The sequence below is a fragment of the Camelus bactrianus genome, chromosome 2, assembly GCF_048773025.1.
Source record: "Camelus bactrianus isolate YW-2024 breed Bactrian camel chromosome 2, ASM4877302v1, whole genome shotgun sequence".
NCBI lineage: Eukaryota > Metazoa > Chordata > Mammalia > Artiodactyla > Camelidae > Camelus > Camelus bactrianus.
Genome location: NC_133540.1, coordinates 60,434,451 through 60,457,500, shown reverse-complemented (window position 1 = coordinate 60,457,500; position 23,050 = coordinate 60,434,451). Strand labels below are relative to the sequence as shown.

Below are 23,050 nucleotides of genomic sequence, written 5' to 3'. Positions count from 1 at the left end.
TACCCTTCAAAACAATCCAGTGAAGTACACACTATTACACCTTTCAGTCAACTGAGGTCTAAAGAAGTAGACTGTTTTTCCTCAAGATCACACAGCTACTAATTGGCAAAACTGGAACCAGAGATCAGGCCAGTAGTCCAGTGCTCTTTCCAATGTACTAATTCACCTTTTATCTCCTCTCTCTTCTTATCATCTAAGGAAGAGTTAAATAACTAAGAGGAGAAAGGAACGGGTGAGAATCCTTCGTAACAACAGATACGGTAAATTAATGACATGAAATGAACATTTGCCTGAAATGGCTTCTTTATTTTTCTTCGACTCACCAAGGGGAATGATGATTTACAAGTCTACATTTAAACCTCATGATCTTGTACTGTGAAATAAGATTTTCCATTCAAATGTAAAACCACTGCCTTCTGGACTCCAAAGCTGGACAACACCTCCTCCACTCCGCCCCTCTCTGAACTTACAAAATCTTACCTTAAGGCTGTTTCTTACCAAAGAATAATTAAGGAAGGAAGCAACCTTCTGAGGACACAACACTTAACCATCAAAGCCAACTGGCAGTCCTTGCTAAACGTTATAAAACATTAGTTTTCCCACACTTTAGTCTCCATGTTATTTATTAGATATTCCAATTTAACACCGAGTCACAAAGAACCTCAGTTCAGGGCAGTCTCAACTCATGAATGGCCACATTGTTGGGTACTCTCCCTTCACGCTGAAACTCAGAAATGGAAAGGCATGGGGATGGACCCAAACCTGGGCTAACAGCACTGGCAGAGCCAAGAAAAGCCAGTAACGCACCAAAGGTGCCTGTCTCTGCCTCCTCTGCAGATCTTCAGGCCACTCCAGAGGATGCTGGCAGCTCCCCCTCGGCGGTGCAGGTTTCAGCAGCTGCCAGCTCACTCCCGAAAGATCCTCCCCGAGGTCTCATCCAGGCGAGGAGCTGGAGAAGGCGGCGTTCTTCCCACGGACCGTGGATCGGACCGCACCCAGCCCGAGACCCCCGCCCCCGCCAGGCCACTCCGCGCGGCACCACCCACCGCCCCAGCTGGATGGCGCCCGGCCTCGGGTACCACTCCCGGCTCTCCAGGGAGGATGCGGAGGAGGCGGTAAGGAGGCAGCGGCTCTGAAACGAGCCGCAGCCGAAGCCTCCCAGAGCCTCCTCCGCACCTCTGCTCCGACTCACCCAGTTCTGCGCGTTATTGCTCAGCTTGACTTTCTTGCACAGGCTACCGGGGACCTCCATGGCTACACAGCGGGCGCGGGTGCCGGGATTCTCAGCACCGGGAGGTAGCCGGAGGAGGGGAGGCCGGCGGGGGCGGGGCAGGAAGGCGGGGCGTCCTCGCGACTGGGCGGGCGCGCGCTGTCGTACGCACGCGCTCGTACTCGTGGCCCAGACTGCACGGCGCGTCGGCCGCGCCTCCGAAATGGGTCCGGGGCAGAGGTATGTGGGGTGGGGCGAAGCAATGGAAGAGAGCCAGAGGCAGGAGTTGGGGGCGGGGCTTCAGAGCGCGCACTGACGCGAGCGCGCGCGACGCTCCACCCCCTTGATTCTGAGGAAGGGGCGGGGTCTAAGGAGGTAGTCGTGGAACTTCCCGGGGCCCTCCCAGGCGCGCCGTCTGGCGCTGCGCAAGCGCGAAGGCTGGAACCGCGCCCCTGTCCTCGGTCAGGAAAGGCGAGGAAGACACCCGGCTTCCAGCTCTTCGTGCGTCTGTCGCTGCTGCTGGAGTGCTGGAAGGGAGAAGGCGTTGACGTGGTCGCCCGCCCCTCTGGGTTTTCCTCCGTAAGCCCGGCCACCAGTCTCCTATCCTCCAAATCTGTGCCCAGGTCGGCCTGGCCATATTTTAAAAGGAATTTTCCAGCCTCGCAAAGGAAAGAATCAATTTACTGAACAGCTCGTTCTCCACCCGCTCTACTTTACTTTAAAATTCTGCTCAATGCAGTTTTTGTTTTGTTTTTTTTTTAAGTCAATACCCCATCCCTCGACATCAGTAATTAGTATCCTATGGTGTTAGTAGTTATCTGCCGCGTGCCTCCTTCCCCACTTGGAGACCTCTCTTCAGATTTCTGTCAGGTACTTCTCACCGGCTAGGCCAAAAAGGGGCCTCTATTTTATTAGGTTCTCAGGAAATCCTTAGGAGAATGAAATCCAGGTTGAGGGAGGGTCCCTAGTTACCCATCTGTGGAGGACATTTTCAAATTCACCTAGCTATTCCAGGGCTACTTACCAGGAGGATGGGCTGGGGGTGCAGAGGAGCTTCCCCGGGAGTTATCTCCCCTCTCACCTAATTATTCTAAGGGCTTTTCCGTAACTTGCTCCTAGCACCAAGGTAAGTTGCGTGAAACTCCTCCTTCATAACTCGATCTCTCCCCCTACACACATACACCCCAGTCACTAAGACTTGACGTTGCTGCCTCTTTGGTGGAGGACAGGGGTGAGGAAAAGTGCCCATCAAACTTAGAAGTTATCTTGAGACTGAGAAAATGAGGCAGGAAGCTCCGCATAATCAATGGATCAGTTTATAATACAGTAACTTACAGGATGGGATGGGGAGGGCAATGATCCAGAAGCCTTCACAGCCGCACTCCACACGGCTGAGCGGCTATTGGGATAATTTTATAGTTAACCTAGGGTATGGGAGTGGTGTTTGGGAGCAGGAAGTGCATTCCTAAGTCAAGATTTGTGGATGGGCAACTAGTCTCCTGGGCACTGGGAATATGTCAGTGAAGGTCTTCAGCATTACTTGGGGACTAAGAAAGCAGAGAGTCCACCAGGTCCTAATGATTATTAAACAGTATCTGTTAACTACAAAGCCCTTGACCACCGAGAAGTGATTTATCACGCAATACAGCTGGGTAGGGTCAGGGGCAGGACAAGAGGAGCTGTATGGGCCCAAGACAGCCATACATTCTTTCTTGTCTTTTTTATTGAAGTATAGTTGATTTACAATGTTGTGTTAGTTTCTGGTATACAGCATATTGATTCAGTTATAAATATATGTATATATTCTTTATCACTATAAGGTATTAAAAAGCCACACATTCTTAATAGCTAGTAAATCTGTCCCTGTTTATTTACCCCACTGCTACTGTCTTAGTATTAGGCCTTCCCCATATCCAGGATGAACCACAATTAATCCCCTTAACTGGGCATCCTCCTACCGGTGCACCTGTTGCCCACACATTCTTAACATTGCTGTCAGAGTGATTATACCTAAATTGGAAATTCAATCTTGTTATTTGACCTCTTAAACTGTCAGTGGTTCCTTGTAGCTTTTTCTGTGGGGATTATTCATTTACAGTCTGTATTATAGAGCTGAATTTCAATATAATGCTGAACTCTGCTAATAGCAGGAATGAGCTTGGAAGAGGATCCCAAGCTTCAAATGAAAACACAGAACTACATTTGGAATCAGCCATCTCTCCGAGCAGTCCTAGGGCTTCTGGATTTTAGAAGGAAATGGTATTTAGATATCACGGTCTGGGCTTCTAGGAGTGTTCAGTGCTTCTGAGTTAGTCCATATTTCTGGGCTTCTTCAGTGAAAGACTTTTTTCAGGTAAACTACAACAGAAGTTTACATTGATACTATCAATTCAAATTTATGATTTCAGACACCATTCATACAAATGAACGTGAAACATCTTGTCAAACCCAAAACAAGGAATTATCAAAACCTACTAGGATTATGTCAAAAGGACTCAGAAGTCAACTTGAAGAGTTTTCCCCTATCAAAATGACACAATTAGAGCACTAAAGGGACAATAACTATAAGATGTTGAAACAAATCAAATACGTTTAAATCTAGATGTTTATAAAATGGTAATTAAAAAAGAACTTGTCACCCTTGGAGGATGCTAATAAACCAACTCATTATTTTGAAAACTGATAAATAAAAGGAAAGAATTAAGCATTTACCCTGCCTTCCACATACTAACTCTAAGTCAAGTAATGAAAAAGTTGATAAGGGAAGTTCCTCTTTGTAGACATACAGCTAATAAATTAAGAAGGAAAGGCAGATTTATAATATCACCATTTTACACCTTTTAATGAAATAATGGATATAGACAGTGGTCCTCAATGGCTGCCAAATCATGAAAATAAAGAACATTAGAACTTGTTGCCTCCTTATTAAGTATTAATGCCCCCAAAATCAAACCTGATTCTAATCAAGTCTTCAGGTCAAATGATCAGTTTTTAGTTAATGCAGAAAAAAGAGGAAGATGTAAACTCACCATAAATGCAATCACTCAGATCCAAACTGTGGAAAACTCTACATTATAAATGACCCTGATTCTTCAATAATTCAATTACAGGAAAAAAATGAATGGGGAAAAACTAAAGATTAAAAGAAAACTTACGAGAAATGTCAAGCAATTGAAATACATGAACTTATGTGAACACTGATTCAAACAAAAAAAATCTTTTTAAATAGGGGAAATTTGAAGAGTCCCTAGACTCTTGATATTAGAGACTTAATTTTTCAGTGTTATAATAGCACTGTTATTATATTTTTAAAGGAGTAATTTTAGAGATACATATTGAACTATTTATCAATGAAATGGCAATGCCATAAGTACTTGGGAAACAAAACTGGGCTCTTGGAATTTAGAAACAAGATAGCAGGAGTGAAAGAAAAGGTGAAGATATCTTTCAGAAGGCAGAGCAAAAATCCCAAAAGATGAGAAAAAGAGGAGAATTTTTTTAAAGAAAGAATAGTACAGGAAATTTAGCATCCAAATATTAGGAGTTCCAGAAAGAGAAACCCACAGGAGGAAATAACCGAGGAAAATTTTCAACAAAATTTCTTATAACCGAAGGACGTGAGACTTTTCTGAGTGTCCAGTTCAGCAGATAAAAATCAGATACACAAAGCACAGCACTATGAAATTTCCAAACACTGTTCCTCAGTGCTCTGAAATTGTTTGGAAATCCTAAAAGCATCCAAGGAGAAGAAGGAGAGTTCATGAGCAAAGAATCAGGAGTAAAAAAGAATTGAAGCTATCAAGAAAAACACCAAGATCTAGAAGACAAGTGAAACAATACCTTTAGAGCTCTGAAAGAAAAGTATTTCCAACCTAGAATTTAGAATTATCATACACGCACTCTCAATGAAATATTGGAGAATATGCTCCACCTAAATGGAAAGAAAAACATGACATCCAGAAAACAGGAGATAGCTGGAGGGAATTCCCAAATCGATAGTGAAGGGAGATCCCAGGATGACTGCTGTGTACCAGGTCTAGAGGATAATCATTCAGAATACTCTTCAAGAAGTCAGAAAGCCTTTGGAGAGCCTTATTTAAGAAGATGAAATGATGAGAGCACCTGAGGGGAATGACCATACTGAAAATAATTCAGACAACTGACAGTTTGGGATTAAATGAGTGATAACCACTTAGAAAGCTAAGTCATCAAAAAGGATACATTTATTGCACCCTTTCTGTACAAACCATGTTTCCAGGTAATCAAACAGTTGATGAGAGAAAAGTTCATACCAATAGAATTTTAGCTAATAAATGGAGAAGGAATATTGGCATTTAAAAATCACCATGTTAAACACCTGATGAGGTAATTGATACATGCAATAACAATTACTGGCTGCTGAAAGTATTAGGTGAAACATGGTGTCATGGCTAATTTTGTGTCAGCTTAACTGGGCCACAGGGTGCCCAGATATTTGGTTACACATTGTTCTGGATGTGTTGGTGAGTGTTTCTGGATGAGATTAACATTTGAATCAGTAGACTGAGTAAAGTAGATTGCCCTCCATAATGTAGGTGGTCCTCATCCAATCAGTTGAAGGTCTGAGCAGAACAAAAAGAGCTCCTCCTGCCTTACTTCCCTGAGCTGAGACGTTGGTCTTTTCTTGCCTTCAGAAATGAACTGAAACATTGGCTCTTGGATCTCCAGCTTGCTGTCTCTCAGATGGGAACATACACCATCAGCTCTCCTGGTTCTCAGGCCTTTGGACTTGGTCTGGAACTGCACCATCAGCTCTCCTGGGTCTCCCACTTGCTGACTGCAGATCTTGAGACTTCTCAGCATCCATAATCACGTAAGCCAATTCCTTATAGTAAATAAATGCTTATCTATCTCTCTATACTATACTACTGGTTCTGTTTTTTCTGGAGAACCCTGACTAATACAGATAGAAAAAGGAATTTTATAATGGAGAGATCAGGCTGACACCACCTGCATCTAGCAACATTAACACCTCTAAAACTGGGACAGAAAATTTCATTTACCTTAAAATGTGATATAATAGGAAATACTCAGCACTATTGTTTTAGTTTGGGTTGTTCAAAAAGCAAGCATGGAAAGAAGGACTCGAGTACAAGTCATTTATGCAGGAGATGATCACAGGAAACGCCATTAGTGGTGTGATACAGAAACAAGGAGGAAGTCAATAAAGAGTGTGCTATCAAGCAGCCATTGTGGGTAACTGGAGCTTAATCCCACTGGGGGAACTCTGAGAAACAGTGTTGAACGTGTCCTTCAGAGTATATCCCCTGAGAGAGAGAGCTAGGGTTTCTATACAGCTCCCTTCAGTCATTATCAAGGACTACTCCCAGGGAGTGTGCATCCTCTGGTGCTTTGGGATTGCAATGCACAGCGGTAGAGAGGATACTAGTACCAAAAAAGGCCCTCACCCAGAGATGGCAGTGTATTCACAGATGAAAATCATCATGTCTTGCTCCACAACAGTAAGGGCTGAGGGGATGTGTACGGGGCACCAGAAGTGTTTGCTATAACCACTTATGAAGTGTTTTTTTTTTTTTAAAAAACATGTTTCTGTACTCTTTTATATGAGAGTATTTCTTTTTAAGAAGAGGAAAAACAGTAATTTTTCCAAGGAAACCATACTAGCCCACTAAAGAAGAAGGAGGAGGAGGGGGAGGGGGAGGGGGAGGAGGAAGAAGAAGAAGAAGAGAAACTGTCTCCAGAGGCAAAATATCATGCTGGAAGGAAGGCAAATAATAGTTTTACTACATGGCTCAGCTCACAGTCATACATATTTAGTCATAATAATGTAAACTATGAATATAAACCTTAACAAGTTTGCAGTATGACTAGCTGGAGAGGTTGAGGGGATAAAATGAGTGTATGAGTATGTGAGTATGTGTGTGCATGATGCTGACAGAAGAGGAAAAAGAGATAAACCCTTATTTTCCATAGTGAGAAACCAGTAGATATTGCCTAAAATATACAGACCAAGAAGAGCAATACACCCATTATTTCAAGACATGGAGGTATATACCAAGTACGTAGTTCCTGCAAAATAAAGTAAAAGGGGAAGATGGGCACAGATGCCAGTTCACTTACACAGGCGATGGAAAGAGAGGGAATTTCCATTGAAGGCCCTAATTTTCCATGTAAGCATGAAGCAAGACTGTTAATGAGAGAGGACCATACTTTGAGAACCATTGTTCTAAATAATGAATTGGCATTCCTAAATATCTATACCTAAGTAATTAATCTTAGGCATCAAGATCCCTCTCATAATTTAACTGTATATTTCAAATGTCATCAAAACTGAAAAGAAAATTAAATATTTTAAGCTAAACTGAAGAGCTATGAAAATTAGGAAATCCAAAGCAAAGCGTATTTTAACCTCCTGGGTACACTCAGGTATTCTCAGTAAGATAGTCATAGTTAAGTAAATAAGCTTGGTAATATTGTAAGTCATTTATGTTGGTAATATCAGAGCATCAGTCTCAGAAGTTCATCTGGGTTGAATGGAATTAAACAGATGCCACACAAGCCAGAGGTAAATGACCATTAGGATCTCATTTACCCTCCACACTCCCTTGTTAAATTCTCACCAACTGAGAAACTGGTGTGATGATTTGGAAGCAGCCAGGTATATTTGGTTTCCATCTCAAAGGAATCACTGCAGTTTCAAAAAAAAATTCCTTTCTTCCTAATCACTTCAAGTCTCTGGGGCTTGCCAGAAGATTTCTAAGTCAGTCTGTAGAGAAAATGACTCCTCTAGTCAAGGCAGTTCCGTTTTCTCCACATTTTTGTGGAGAAGATGTATGAAGATATGGAAAAGCTTATCTTCTCCATTACGGGGAATTTCACTGAATTCACTGAAACAGGTCTGAAAGAATCCTTGAAGCATCACTTATCAATTTCATCTGAAGCATTTCCTTGTGGTTAACACTGTCATCAGTTTTTTTCTCAGAAAAAAAAAAGCCCCCAAATAGTGAATTTCGTAGGACCAATTAGTAAAAATTATTATGTTTTGAAATGATGGCTCATTCATAATTAAAAGAAGATCTTCAGAGTGAGTGGAAACAAGTTGCCAGAATTCTAGGTTTTCTACTAATTATATGAACCTTGGGTAAATCATGTAACTTCAAGGGGTGGGTGGTGGGGTAATTGGATAAATTTATCTCAAAAGATTCTTCCTCTAAAATTATTATAGGTTCTTAATTTGTGTGTCATCTATATCTGAAAATAATAATTTAATCAAACCCACAAACTGTCTTCAAGTACCTTACTATATGGAAAGCATTGTGTTAAGTAGTTTTGTATGTTAAAGTAGCTAAATAAATAAATAAATAAATAAAAATAAATTTTTTAAATTAAAAAGAAAATAAAATAGCTAAAATAGTAAGTAATGGGTGCAACACCAAACACACCATATATTCTTTTCCCTACATTCTTTCAGTGTAATTATTGAGGTTCATCCGTGTTGTTTATCAATAGTTCATTCCATTTTATTGATGATTAGTATTTCATTGTATGTTGTTATGCCTTTGTCAAATTAACATTTGTTAAGTGAAGCATAGGGTGCTGGATGGTGACTTGTGGCTCAACTACAGACTACAAGAGAAGTTGAAATAGAAAAGCTTATTACTTATACAGGTCCTGAGCAAAGTACATGGCACATCTTGAGGGACCACATGGCAGGGTGCAGGCAGAGAAAGAGGCAGGGCCTGGGGCACATGCCTTTATTAGCGTCAGTGGGTGGGTGCTTCGGAGCTAAGGCTGTATTGGTTAATTCAAACCAAAAAGAATGAGGTTTTGTTAAGCTCCATGGGGTGGGGGGGTTATCTAACAGGCCCACCAGGAAAGGCCTTGGGAGGCAGGGGAGACTTGATCACAAGGCTACTGGGGGAGTTAGTTGCTGGTGACCCTGCAAGCTGTTTTCTGGGGCATGTGCTTGCATGATGGAGCTAGTGTCAGTTTAAACCCCTCTGTGCCCCCAAGGCCACTTGGCCGCACAAGATGACGCTGAGACAGCAGTACCATTGAGTAGCTTAGCTAAACTCTCGACATGTGGATATACCATAATTTGTTTATTCACCTGTTTGATGGATATTTGGGTAATTTCATTTTGGGGCTATTGCAGATAAAGCTGCCATGATCATTCACATACAAGTCTTTGTGTAGACAAATGCTTTCTTTTCCCCTGGGTAAATACTTAGGAGAGGAATGGCTGAGCCATATGGTAGATATATGTTTAATTTTTTGAAAACCTGCCAAAACCATTTTTCAAAGTAGTTGTACAAATTTACATTCCTGCCAGCAGCATATGAGAATTGTAGTTGCTCCACATCCTTGCCAATACTTGGTATGGATGGTCTTTTAATTTTAGTCATTGCTGTAGTATGCAGTGGTATCTCATTGTGGTTTTAATTTGCACTTCCCTAATGACTAGTGATGTTAAACATCTTTTCATGTGCTTGTTTTCTGTTTGTATAGATTCTTTGGTTAAGGGTCTGATCAGATCTTTTGCCTATTTTCTAACTGAGTTGTTTGTTCTCTTATTAACTGAATTTTGAAAATTCTATATCTAGTCCATCTCAAACATTTTACTTTACATCTGTAGGAGTTCGACATGGGTCTTTTTTTTTTTTTTAATATACCTTCCATGCCTCCATTTAACATGAGAAGTCTTTCCCCTACATGTTTAAATATATGTAATGTAACTGCTTAATGTCCTTATCTACTAATTTTATTATTTGTATTTATATCTTTTTGTATTGATTCATTTTTCTCATTATATGACGTATCTTCCCTCTTCCAACCTCTTTTCCTCCTTATTAGACCCCTGATATTGTGAATTTTACCTCATTGAATGCTGCATACTTTTGTATTCCTACAAATGTTCTTGAACTTTATTCTGGGTCACAGTTAAGTTACTTGGAAACAGTTTGATCCTTTCAAGGCTTGTTTTTAGCATCATCAGGTGATACCCAAGCAACCTTTTGTTCATGGTACCCTACCACTCAGAACACCATTTTGCCCAATGCCAAGGTTTTCTACTCTGGCTAGTGGCAGCACTATTCCTGCTAGGTATGAACTCCAGACATTTTCCCCTCTGCTCCTTTTAGGTGGTGTTTTTCTCTATCCTACATTAGTTTCCTCGCTTGCCTGTATGCTCAGGTAGACGTTCTGCCACCTCTGAAGCTTTCTCTATAGTATCTCTCTCCTCTCTAGCACTCTGCTTTGTCTCCCTTATTCCCAGCTCCGTCTCCTTCACTCAGGGGGACTCCTGTTAAGGACTTCCCCCTTCCTTCACTGTAACCTTAGAACTCTCTCCAGGTAGTAGAGCTGAGGCAATTATAGGGCTTACCTTATTTATTTCCCCGTATTTCAGTGATCACTGCCCTAAACTGCCTGGTATCTAATGTCTGAAAATCATTGTTTCATATATTATTTTGTTGAGTTTTGAGGGTTTTTTTTAACTATTTCAGGTGGGATAATACATCCAATCTCTGACACTTTATCTGCCCAGAATCAGAAGTTGCTGTTTATGTGGTTATTGTTATAGTCATAACTTATTTGCTTTTTTTAAATTTTGTTTTGTTTCACTATTTAAATATATATCCTTAGATACTGTTAATCACACCAATTTAAAAAATATACCAGGTCTTTAAAACTACTTTAATCTGTAAATTTACTTCTCCATCCTTTTTATTTCCTTACAATGTCACTAAAGAGAAATGGGGTACTGAACCAAGTAAATTTGGAAAAGAGTGGAATCTGTAAAACCAAAGGCAAAAGGAACTGTATACAACCACTGTACTCTAGTTGATAAAGTCATTCCCATGAGTGTACAGGTTAATAATTCTGATGCTACTGTACACATACAATGGAATTGAACAATTAAGTAAATGGATGGCACAAAGTAGGAACCAGGTTCCTCACTGTTGTAGTAGGATCAGTTAAGCGAGGGATGAGGGTTTGGAAGAGGCTATAATGGTTCATTTGGTAATGGATTACAATTGGAGACATTAGTAAAAACTCATGTATAGCTTATTATATATATAGATGATTATATATATAGATGATTATATGTAGAAATACTTACAGATATGTGTATATATATATATATATATATATATAAGTGGTATGTGCATGTCTATTTCTTTGCTCTGTCGGCTGAGAGGACTCAAAAGAAATAACACCCCACTCATATTAACAAGCATATCTAATGCCCAGATCTTGGTTTCTAATGACACTTCCAGTAAAAATAACCAAGTTTCCTTGGAATAATGGCTGATTTTAGGACTAGTGAAGGAATGTACAAGATGAGCCTGAAACATCCTATAGTATCAGAAAGTAAGAAAGTACAGAAAACAAAAACAAAACAAAACAACAAAATATCACATTCATGTAGGTCTGTCAAAAGAGCATAGGAACCAAATGAAAGAGTTCCCAATGGCCAAAGCTGGAACAATTTGAGTGACAAAATAAAGTAGTATTGGATTATCATAAGTACAAAATAAATATTTGTGAGTCCATATTGATATAAATAAATGATTGAATAAATAAATAAGTGGGAGAAGAGACAAATCTCCATGCAGAAGAATTCCAAATAATTTATGTAGATACTCGACTCTCAAGGAAAGGGACCATAAGTCATCACTCTTTAAATGTGGGCTGGGCACTCTTCTTCCCAAATGTACATTATGGAAATGGAGAGAAAAAGAGTAACCTTACAGTGAATAAACTTGACAAATACTACCTGAGACAGGTAATCAAGATCGACATCAACAGTGATGTGCTGTTTACCTCTTTACCTCTGTGCTCTTCCTCCAAAAACCCATGGCTCCAATCGAATCATGAGACAAACTCCAATAGAGGAATAACCTACAAAATACCTGGGCAGTAGCCGAAACTGTCAAGGTCATCAGAAACAAAAGAAGTCTAAGAAACTGTCACAGCCAAAAGAAGCTTAAGGAGACCTGACAACTAATTGCAATGTGGTGTCCTGGATGGGACTCCGGAGCTCAAAAAGAAAATAAGTAAAAACTAAGGAAATCTGAATCAACTGTGAACTTTAATAATGATATATCAGCATTTGTTCATTAAGTGTAACATTGTACCATAGAAAGGTAAATGTTAACAATAGGGAAAACTGGGTGTGGGGGTATTTGCAAACTCTCTGTACCATCTGCTTAATTTTTCTGTAAATATACAATTATTCCAAGAAATAAAGACTGTTTAAAAAAAAGAATCCTGACACCCCAAAGCAAACATGTTTCTCTCTTGTGCTAAATCCCCAAATACTCACCACCCACCACTCACCATCCACTGAGCTTGCTCAGACAACAACAGGCAAATTCTGTTTACTTCTGGCGTCGCAACTTAATTTCTTCTCCCTCATGTAAAATGCAGCACTGCCCACTGACTGACTTGGTGTTCAGTTGTCAATATTCTACCCCTTCTCACTGACATTTTAGACCTGGCATTTCTGTGGACTTAGCTGAATTTCGCTGAATTTTCTGGGTGCTGTTCCCTACTCTTCACCACTCCCTCCAAATAAATACCCTAGTGGGTGACTGCATGCTGACTCTACCATAGACAGACTAGAGGCCAGCAGAACATTTCTCCTGGTTTTGCATTGTTCCGTAGAACTGCTCTGCCTTAGTAGTGAGCTAAACTTGGCACAACAGTTCCAGCTTCACTGGTATCCATGTGCTCTCTCCTTCCACCTGTCACCTTCCTTCCATAATTAATTTCCTCATCATTCCTTTCTGGTGGTCAGTGGGGGGAAATAACATGCCCAGAAGTAATTTTCAGAATATATTTCTGAGATCCTTTACAGAAAAATTCTGTTAACATCAGTTTCTTCTGTAGCTGTTAACCAGAGTTTCCTACAACAGTTGAAAAAGCTTACTGAGCAATTGGTTTACCAGCCTACCCTGTCATTCTACTTATTGTTGGGGCCACTAGTAGAAGTTCCCACTAAATTTGCATGCTTGTTAAGGGCCATGTCATAGTGGCACTTCTCCCCTGAGTAGATAATTGAATAGTGTGTTCTCATTCTGAATAAGACAGCATAAGTCCTCTCTCCCTGACATAATGTATTAGACTCTTCCAGACAGTAAAATGTGGGGACATAGTTGGGCTACCTCAGTTAATGGGGTTTTATTCTAAAGATGGGGGAAGAAAGGAAATAGGAAGTGCTTTCAATAGCCACACAGCCAGGATGATGAAGACAGCATCGCAGGGCTCCATGTAATGGAACCTCACGTGTTCTCTGCTTCTGCTCCTACTGCTCCTACCCCTACCACTAACTGACTGATTTTCCCACATTCAAGCTACCCAAGGGACAGGATCTAATTTGGTCTGCTTATCACAATCCAATTTAGATTAATTTTGGTAAAAAGCTCTTGTGCCAGTTTATCTTTTAAGTTGCTGGCCAGCCTTCCTTTGGGTCAGGTGCCCACTCGAGTCTGGTCACCTGCACCCAGGAGATGGGGTCACACAGACTAACACCCAACAATTAATTCATTAGGAAGCACCTAGATGGGGCTTGTAGGTCAGGAAGAAACTTAGATTCACATATGCCTTTCTTACATAATAGACCTGTTTTTCACAAAGTCCCTTCCTTTAGAAACACCAATTCTTTCTTTTTTCTTTTTTTAACATTTTTTTTATTGAGTTATAGTCATTTCACAATGTTGTGTCAAATTCCAGTGTAGAGCACAATTTTTCAGTTACACATGAACATATATGTATTCATTGTCACATTTTTTTCACTGTGAGCTACCATAAGATCTTGTATATATTTCCCTGTGCTATGCTGTGTAATCTTGTTTATCTATTCTACGTTTTGAAATCACAGTCTGTCCCTTCCACCGCCCCCCTGGCCCCCTTGGCAACCACAGGTTTGTATTCTATATCAATGAGTCTGTTTCTGTTAGAAACACCAATTGTTTCTAATTTCTACACATGTTTTGTGGAAAAGGGGCCCATGATAAATCTCATTCAACAAATATTTATAAGTGATTACTAAGTGTCAGGCATAGTTCTATGCACTTAAATGTTTGGGAAATGTCAGGTTAAATGAAGTAAATATATTTTTATACTGCAAAATCCTTACTGATTTTAGTATGCCTTTATAAACCCGAGAGGAGGACTATCATTTGCATTGTCTCCCAGATTTATTAAGCTAGGAGCTCTTTTTCTGAAAGTCATTTCTTAAGCCTCAGACAACACAAAGAATACACCCAGAGAAATATTCAGTTTTACCCTTGAGCAGTCAAGGGGACACATGGACTGAAGTAGCCAAACTCCTCAAGGTACGTCCTCTCCCCTGATGAACCAACCACGCATCCTGCACCCTGTGTAGTCCTCTCCCACACTGAACCCAGGCTGACCCGGTGACTTACTTTAGCCAACAGGATGTGCAGAAGTGACTGTGTGTCAGTTCCAGCTTACACCTGACAATTTAAGAAGTCTGGCCACCTTGTCAGAAGAGCTATGTGGAGAGGCCACTTGGAGAAAGAGAGGTTCTGATGTTACCTGGAAAAGACCAAGGAACCCAACCAGCAGGGGGAACAAAAACCCCAAATATCTGACTCTAGGAGAGCCATTCCAGCCAGACCCATCATTCAGTCCATCCTAGCCCAAGTGGCAGAAGTGAGTGAAGTGGCCATCCTGGATATTCCAGTCCTGTCTTAGTAGTGAATCAACAAGCCACAGCCAAATCCTAACCCATGAAAATGAGGCATAACAAAATGGTTGTTGTTTTAAGCCAATAAGTTTTGAAGTAAATTTTCAAACAATGATAGGTAAACAAAAAATATGTTAACTGTTTTGGAAAAAATACTGCATAAACTTTATATATTGTGCCTAAACTATATTTATAAATGCATGTGTCTGCTTCAGAAATGACTCATTTTAGAGGAAATACATTAGATAGTTATTTCTAAATACTTAAATAATTTCACTGTTTACTACAATCATTTGAATTCCTTTACTTTTGAAAATGACCACATTATCAGTAAAAAATTACAAATCAAATACGGGAAGTTATGAAATATTTAATCACAGAGAAGCAATTCAATTGTGCATACTTCTTGCAGTAAACAAAATTAAAATACTTTCATACAATAAGGAAATAAGGAAAAACTGATTGAACCTGAGACATCCATTAGTTTATAATAGGCAAATCTAATTTGAAAGCACATCAGCTTGTTTAGGCTGCAACAAATATCAATAGCAGTTAGGAAATTATAAATTCATGACATAAAAACAAGGCCCTAATTTCAGTGAGGGAACATTATCCTGTTATTTACAAGCTTGGGGATACTCAGTATTTACCCTAAGAAGATAAAATGTTCAATTAAACACAGTTATCTTCCTTTCCTCCTCCTCCTTTCCCCTTCCCTTCTTCCTCTCACCCCTAATCTTTTCCTCCGTAGATGTCCAGAATACTACGTAGGTCACATTCTGAGTTTTTGTGAGATGGTGTTCTGAGAAGCCCACACATTTATTTTACACAAGCCAGTCAGAAGCCCAGATGTTGTGTTCCTATGCTGTAATATCAAGAAATCCTCTCCATTTCAGGATTTGCTCCTTTCTAGGTTAACAATCTAGCAACATAAGATGCACAGGATCCTAAATCAAGCTCTTCACTCTTAACATAAAAGCTGTATTCTTGGTTAACTTCATTGTAGCATGATTTCCAGATATTCACACAAAGATTATTCCATTTGGATATTTTAGTATACAAAGTCACTAAAGCAAGAGTTATAGAACAAGAATCCAAATATTTGAGAGTAAGTTTTTATTCTGGAATTATAGGAACACATTTCAAGATAGTATGAAAAGACACACTAATAACATTATGTCCAATAAAATACAAAGTTAATATTGTTAAAAGAAAAACTAGAAGAAAGGGAGGCGTCATGGAGGCTCAAAGACAAAACTTCCACTCTTCAAATTAACGTGTCATAGTATTTGCTATGGACTGGGTATTTGTGTCCCCTGCCAAATTCATATGTTGAATTCTAATTCCAAAGTGATGGTGTTAGGGGTGGGGCATTAGGCCATGAGGGTTGACAACTTTAAAAATATAATAGCCAATTATATTACCAGCAAAACTGAGTTTTTTCAGAAATATCAGATGAATTACAACTCAGGATTTGGGAACTATGGTGGACCATAGGCAAATCCAGAGAGCAAGGAAGGGGAAATTGCCTTGTAGGGAAAAGGAGTTGGGAATGGCTGTGATAATCAAGGAGTCCATTTGAGGAAGCTTGGAGTCCAAAGTGTGGAGGATTTCCACTGGTTGGGCTGCTACACTCTCAGATTGGCTGGGCTGTCACGGGCGGAGAGAAGGTTTCTTCTTCTTACTAGGTGATAAAATAGAGGTACTTTCAGTTGGAGATATAAGCAGAAATCTCTTTCTATCTGGAGTAATTGATGATGTATGGCAGAGCGTGAGAGCTCCCCCTACAGGCCTGTCCTAACTCCAGTTTTAGCTCAGGTTCTTTAATTTCATAGGGTGGAACCCTCATGAATGGGATTAGTGCCTTATAAAAGAGACCCCAGAGGGATCCAAAGGGCCTTCAACCACAAGAGGACACAGTGAGAAGACACCAGCTATGGACCAGGAAGAGGGCCCTCATCAGAACTGAGCCCTGCTGGTGCCCTGATCTTAGACTTCCCAGCCTCCACAACTGTGAGAAATAAATGTCTGCTGTTTATAAGCCACTCAGTCTGAGGTATTTTGTTACAACCACCTGAACAGACTAAGACAGTGCTTATGTCTGTAGTTTCTTCAGGGCACTGATTTGTGTCTCATTTTTTAATTTATGCTGAAACACAACTCCAGAACTAGATTCTTGGTGTATTCAGATACAGTACATTTAATGAAATATTTCCTCTGAAGTAAATTTAGGTTTAAATTAGTGATAGTGATCTGTTTCCTTCAACACAACAGTTGCTCCTAAGATAAGTATAGTGGGATATGATTTGTGATCAGAAGACAAAGGACAGTTAAAACTAGGTACTGCAAGCTAAAAGATGAACAAAGTAAAGCAGGGTACCATTGTTCCTTGATAGAGCTCATAAATTCTTACCGGAGACAGAGAGGTGCAAGTCTGCCTGAACTTGTGTTACTCCACTATTAAATGTGTGTTCACCCGGAATTTAACCTGGAATAGTTAGATATAGGAAAAAAACTGAAGGGTCAAACCTGAGGAGAGTGAAGCCACACATATTAAAAAGAAACAAAATTAAGGCAGCTAACTCTATGATACCTCCAAACACTGGGATGCAAGAAACAGCAAAATAATTCTCTGTTGCATTCAAGAGTAAACCTGGATGAAACAAAAAATACATTAAAATATATGCAAATACATTTCACCTCTCATCAAACCCTAAACAGGTCATTTTATCTAAAGAGAAAGAGACCAAGATGAACAAAATCTTTGGTATATTTATTCCACTTTTCCTCACTCTGTGCGTGTTTTCATCTGCATATGTGTGTGATATTTACACACTTGTATAAAAAAAGTCGTTTCATCTGGACATCAAATTAGAGGTACTATAAATGTTTGTTAATCAGAATTATGATGGAAAAATCTGCACTTAGTAATTAACTATTTTATTTAACCAATAAAATTAGTCAAGAGTCTTTTGGTTGCAAGTAACTGAAAACATTCAAATGGATTTTAGCTGAAAGTGACTATTGGCATAAGGATCTGAGAAGCCAAAATGCAGTGCAGGCTTCAAGCACAGCTGGTTCTAGATATTCAAGGAATATTAGGACTCTGTCTATCTCTTGTCTTTACTTTCTGCTGTGTCAGTTTTACTCTCGGGAAAGTTTTTATCAAGGGGTATCAGTTTGGTCAGCAGCAGCCCAGGCTTACATCCTAGCCTAGCAATCATAGCAAAGCAAGAGGAACCAGGAGATGCAAGTCTGTTGTGCCAGAAATTATCCTTAGACTGAGTCTCATTAGTCTGTCCTGGACAGTGTTCCTGCCTGTTCTAGAACTAATCACAGGACTGGGGAGAAGGGGTGGCATGTGCATGTTCTGATGAACCAAACTGAGCCTAAGGCTTCTGGGACTTGGGCAGCTCCAGCTGAATAGGGGATGTTATCTGCACAGAAACCACAGGGAAAGTCAAGGGGAAAGGATGGTTCATGGAGGAAAATTGGGGCTTCTTTTACCAGCATAAGGAGGAATGAAAACTCGGCAAGCAACATCTGCATATTAACCTGCTTCATTTCTTACTTACAAAGGTAGACAACAAGGCAGGGTGAGGGGTCCAGCTATTTGTGCTTTATAGTCATTTGAATTCTAGACAAGGGAGAGTTTTATCCAATGAAAATAAAATAGGTTCAAGAAAAGTTTAAGGACTGTGGGAAGGACAGCTAGGTCTCAGAGCAGCTGGTCAAAGAATTGCACTACTGAGGCTTTAAAGTTGATTCCCTTTATGTGCCTTTTCTGGCTTGCCACCACCATTTGAGCTCTTTTTCCCTGTCTAGACAACTTCCTGCCTTTTGATCCACCTCCACGTGGCAGAAACCAGAAAACTCACTCTCCCAACTCACTCACAGCTGGCTGCAGGCACAGAACCTAGGCTCTCCCAATCACACACGCCCATGAGAGACATCAAATCACAAATGAGCTACACAGTAAGGCAGGACTGCAGGAAATCCATTTGGGGGCAAAAGTAGCCGCTAAGATGTCATCTTTCATGGTCAAATCCTGGTGTCTCATGTCCACAGTGAGAGGTGCACACTGTAGTGTCTGGTTTCATTGGAGCCTTTACAGTAAGGCACAATCTCACAATGTGATTCAGGCATTGTTTCTGACTGCATGGCCCCCAAACCTGGCTCTCTAGTTCTCCAAAGATTTTTTTGAGTTATCTAATATTCTTTAGGAATTGTCTTTTTTTTTTTTTTCCTTAAACTAGTGAGAGTGGTTTGTTTGTTTTGTAAAGTAAGAGCCTGATTAATGCATTCACTCTATTTAGTTTGCTAGGTTTGTCATAACAAAGTACCATAGACTGGGTGGACTGAACAACAGAAATTTATTTTCTCGCATATCTGGAAGCTAGAAGTCTGACATCAAAGTGTTGTCAGGGATGGTATCTTCTGAGGCTTCTCTACTTGACTCGTAGATGGCTGTTTTTCCCTTGTGTCCTCACATGTTCTTTCCTCTGTAACTGTCCGCATCCAGATTTCCTCTTCTTACAAGGACACAAGTCATACTGGAAGAAGGCCCAATCTAATAACTTAATAATTAACTTAATTACCTCTTTGAAGACCTTATCTCTAAACATAGTCACATTCTGAGGTACTGGGAGTTAGGACTTCAACATAAGAATGGGACAGGGGGTTGGGGGGACACAACTCAACCCATAATAGTGACCATAGCTGTGGCGGTAATCAGAAAGAGGATCAAGAGTTGAGAGAAGAAATTTACCACTACCACTAAAGAAGAAGTTGATACACACACTCTACAAATGAAAGCAGAGTGCTGGAATATTTTTACGTGAAAGATAAATTTGCATGCTAAAGTTTATCAAGAACATAGTACAGATATAAAAGGGAAAACTGAGTAATTGTTGGATGAGTTTATCAGTTCAAACACTAGATCTAGATTTTAAAAAAATAAAATTTGGTCAGAATTATTTGGATAGTTGACTAAACTTTCTACTTACGTTATATGGTGACCCCAGCCCAAGTTCTGTACTTATTTTATTCATTTTTAAATTTTTTAATTGAAGTATAGTCAGTATAATGTTGTGTCAATTTCTAAAATGTTTAAGCCATATATATATAAACACACATACATCATATATTCCTTTTCATATTCTTTTTCATTATAGGTTATTAAAGGTATTGAATATAGTTCCCTGTGCTATACGGTGGAAATTGGTTGCTTATCTATTTTATATATAGTAGTTAGTATCTGCAAATCTTGATTTCCCAATTTATCCCTTCCCACCCCCTTTCCTTCCTGGTAACCATAAGTTTGTTTTCTAGGTCTGTGAGTCTGTTTCTGTTTTGTAAATAAGTTCATTTGTGTCTTTTTCTTGAGATTCCACATATAAATGATATATGGTATTTTTCTTTCTCTTTCTGGCTTACTTCACTTAGAATGACAATCTCTAGGTCCATCCATGTTGCTGCAAATCGCATTATTTTACTCCTTTTTATGTCTGAGAGTAGTATTCCATTGTATAGATATACCACAACCTCTGTATCCGGTCATCTGTCAATGGGCATTTAGGTTGTATCCATGTCTTGGCTGTTGTAAATAGCCTGCTATGAACATTGGGGCACATGTATCTTTTTGAATTAGAGTTCCCTCCAAATGTATGTGTACTTATTTTAGAAGGAAGTGTATAGCATGTGCATTAAGAGCATGGACATAGGAACCAGCCTCTTGATTTAGACAAATCACATTTTTGCCATTTAACAGCTTTGTAAAATTTCTATAACTCAATTTTTTTATCTTTAAAATGGGGGTAACATAGTAATCATGGAAGTCAAATATGTATTACATGCAAAACATGTAGAATATCCAGTACTCACTAAATACTCAACGTATGGTAACTTTTTATTATCTAAAACAAAAACCCTTTCCAAGTTGTAAACAACTAATACATTTTATTTTTTAAATTTCCCACCCAATACATTTCAAAGACCAATTGCACTATTTTTCTACTACTTCAATGATTTGACCCTCAGCCTTCCCCTCACATTCTTTATTCTCCCTAAAGGATCCTGTGCATTTGCCATTTTCTCTTTCGATCATCCACCCTCATTCAGTGCTGTCCTCACACGTATGTACACACATCTTTAGGAACCTCCTCCTTTCTTTCCTTAAGTTTAAAAACTGCTCAGTTAGCTCAGGAAACTCTCTCTCTTGATCTCTGGCTCCAATTTCAAAGAGTCAAGATCTTGACCGTGTTTTGAAATAATCTATTTAGGTGACACTAATTTTGTGGGGACAATTCTAAAGGTAAACACTAGATGGCAACATTCCTAAATTGTGGTGTTTTTCCAAGACAGTTTTTGAACATGGCAAATGTTGAAGGCTTCAAAATGGAACTGTATGATTCTTTAATTACTTAAACTTTTTTTTGTAGCTTTTTAAAAAAAATCAAATAAGCCTTTGGGTCTCTACATAATAACTCTCTAGTGGCTCATTCTTGAAAATTAAGTATTCTTTTTTATATCTCACATGATAATCTTCACTCTTCTTAAAAAATCTTTTTGAATTTTGGGTTTTTTCCTTAAAATAATACAAATATAAATTGTGTCTACTTATTCATTATATTGTGTTCTGCTTATTGTATATTAAATAGATTTAGTTCTTTGACATATCTAATATATTCTTATTTAATCTTATAGAGATCCAAAAATGATGTTTTATGTAATATATGTAACAGAAGAATATATACTTTTTTCTCTTCATGCTTTCATTGTGGAAATTTGAGCTCAGGGACTGTAAAGTAATAGCTGAGAATTTCCTGATAGTGAGGATTTGGGAGAGCAGAGGTGTATTTTCTTTGAAAAAGGAATTGTATAAATTTTCCAAATTTCCTTACAAAATTAAAATGTTAACTGGGCAATCATCTCTGGTAAATGTAAAATTTATTAAATAAAAATACATTTTGTCATTAAGGCAAGGAGCTTTTAATACAAAAGATCATTTATGACTCTAAGATAACAATGGACAAAGCATATGAAAAATAAACTAAGGAAGAAATGCAAAAAGCCAACTACTACATGAAGAATGTTGCAAATCACTACCATAAAAAAGCAAAAGTAATATTATACAAAGTGAAGTAAGTCAGACAGAGGAAAACAAGTATATGATATCATATGTGGAATCTAAAAAATGGCACAAGTGAACTTATTTACAAAACAGAAACAGACTCACAGACATAGGAAACAAACTTATGGTTACCAAAGGGGAAGGGGGGACAAATTGGAAGTGTGCAATTAGCAGATACAAACTACTATATAAAGAATAGATAAACAACAAGGACCTACTGTATAGCACGTGGAACTATGTTTAGTAGCTTGTAATAACCTATAATGAAAAAATAATATATACATATATATAACCAAATCACTATGGTGTACATCAAAAACTAAAACATCATAAAAAATCAACTATACTTCAATTTTGAAAAGGAAAAATAAAATTTTCCTTTGCCAAAAACATTTGTTTTCCCCCCCTCCTTTATACTGAATATAGTTAATAGCTTGAATTCAAATCCCAGCTCAGAAATCTACCTAGCTGTGTGACCTTGGCCAAATTTTTTTACCTCTCTTTGCTACAGTTTCCTACACCATAAAATGGGGTTAATCAATAATATGAGAGTTAAATGAGCTAATGCAAGTAAAACCTTAAAAGAGTACCTGGTTGAAATGATAATACTTTGGGTATAGTAGGTTAAATAAAATATACCATTAAATTTTGTAAAGAGAGCACCTGTCATATGTGCTTATCTAATGTATGTATGTAACAGTTATGTAAACACTACATAAATGTTACCTAGTATAACCTCTATGACTTTACTTGTAGAATGGAAGATTGGGTATAGGATATTTACAGAAATAAATGATGGAATTTTAAAAATTACAATGGATTATAGATGAGCAGGCAAAACAGGACTAATAGGAATAACCTAATCTGAAAAAGAAGCAAAAGGACTTTTTAGAAATGGAATTGTTAAAAAAGATTTTTTTTAATCAATAAGCAGGTTAGACATATTTAGAAATAAATTCAAATAGATCAATAATTGTCATAAGCACAAATGAAA

At 38.8% G+C, this 23,050-nt stretch overlaps 2 protein-coding genes across 2 annotated transcripts in view; one reads left to right on the top strand and one right to left on the bottom strand.

Moving 5' to 3' along the window:
* PAPSS1 (3'-phosphoadenosine 5'-phosphosulfate synthase 1) overlaps positions 1-1,396 on the bottom strand; it is a 98,453-nt gene extending 97,057 nt beyond the window's left edge. Inside the window, exon 1 of the mRNA XM_074342710.1 lies at positions 1,193-1,396. Coding sequence (XP_074198811.1) covers positions 1,193-1,252 — 60 coding nt within the window. The 5' untranslated portion in view covers positions 1,253-1,396. The remainder of the gene's footprint in view (positions 1-1,192) is intronic.
* Positions 1,251-12,822, top strand: LOC123616465 (uncharacterized). The gene is made up of 3 exons (XM_074352723.1): positions 1,251-1,271; positions 1,310-1,833; positions 5,884-12,822. The coding sequence occupies exons 1-3, from the start codon at positions 1,251-1,253 to the stop codon at positions 6,056-6,058; spliced, it is 720 nt and encodes a 239-aa protein (XP_074208824.1). The 3' UTR covers positions 6,059-12,822.
* Positions 12,823-23,050: the final 10,228 nt, after the last annotated feature.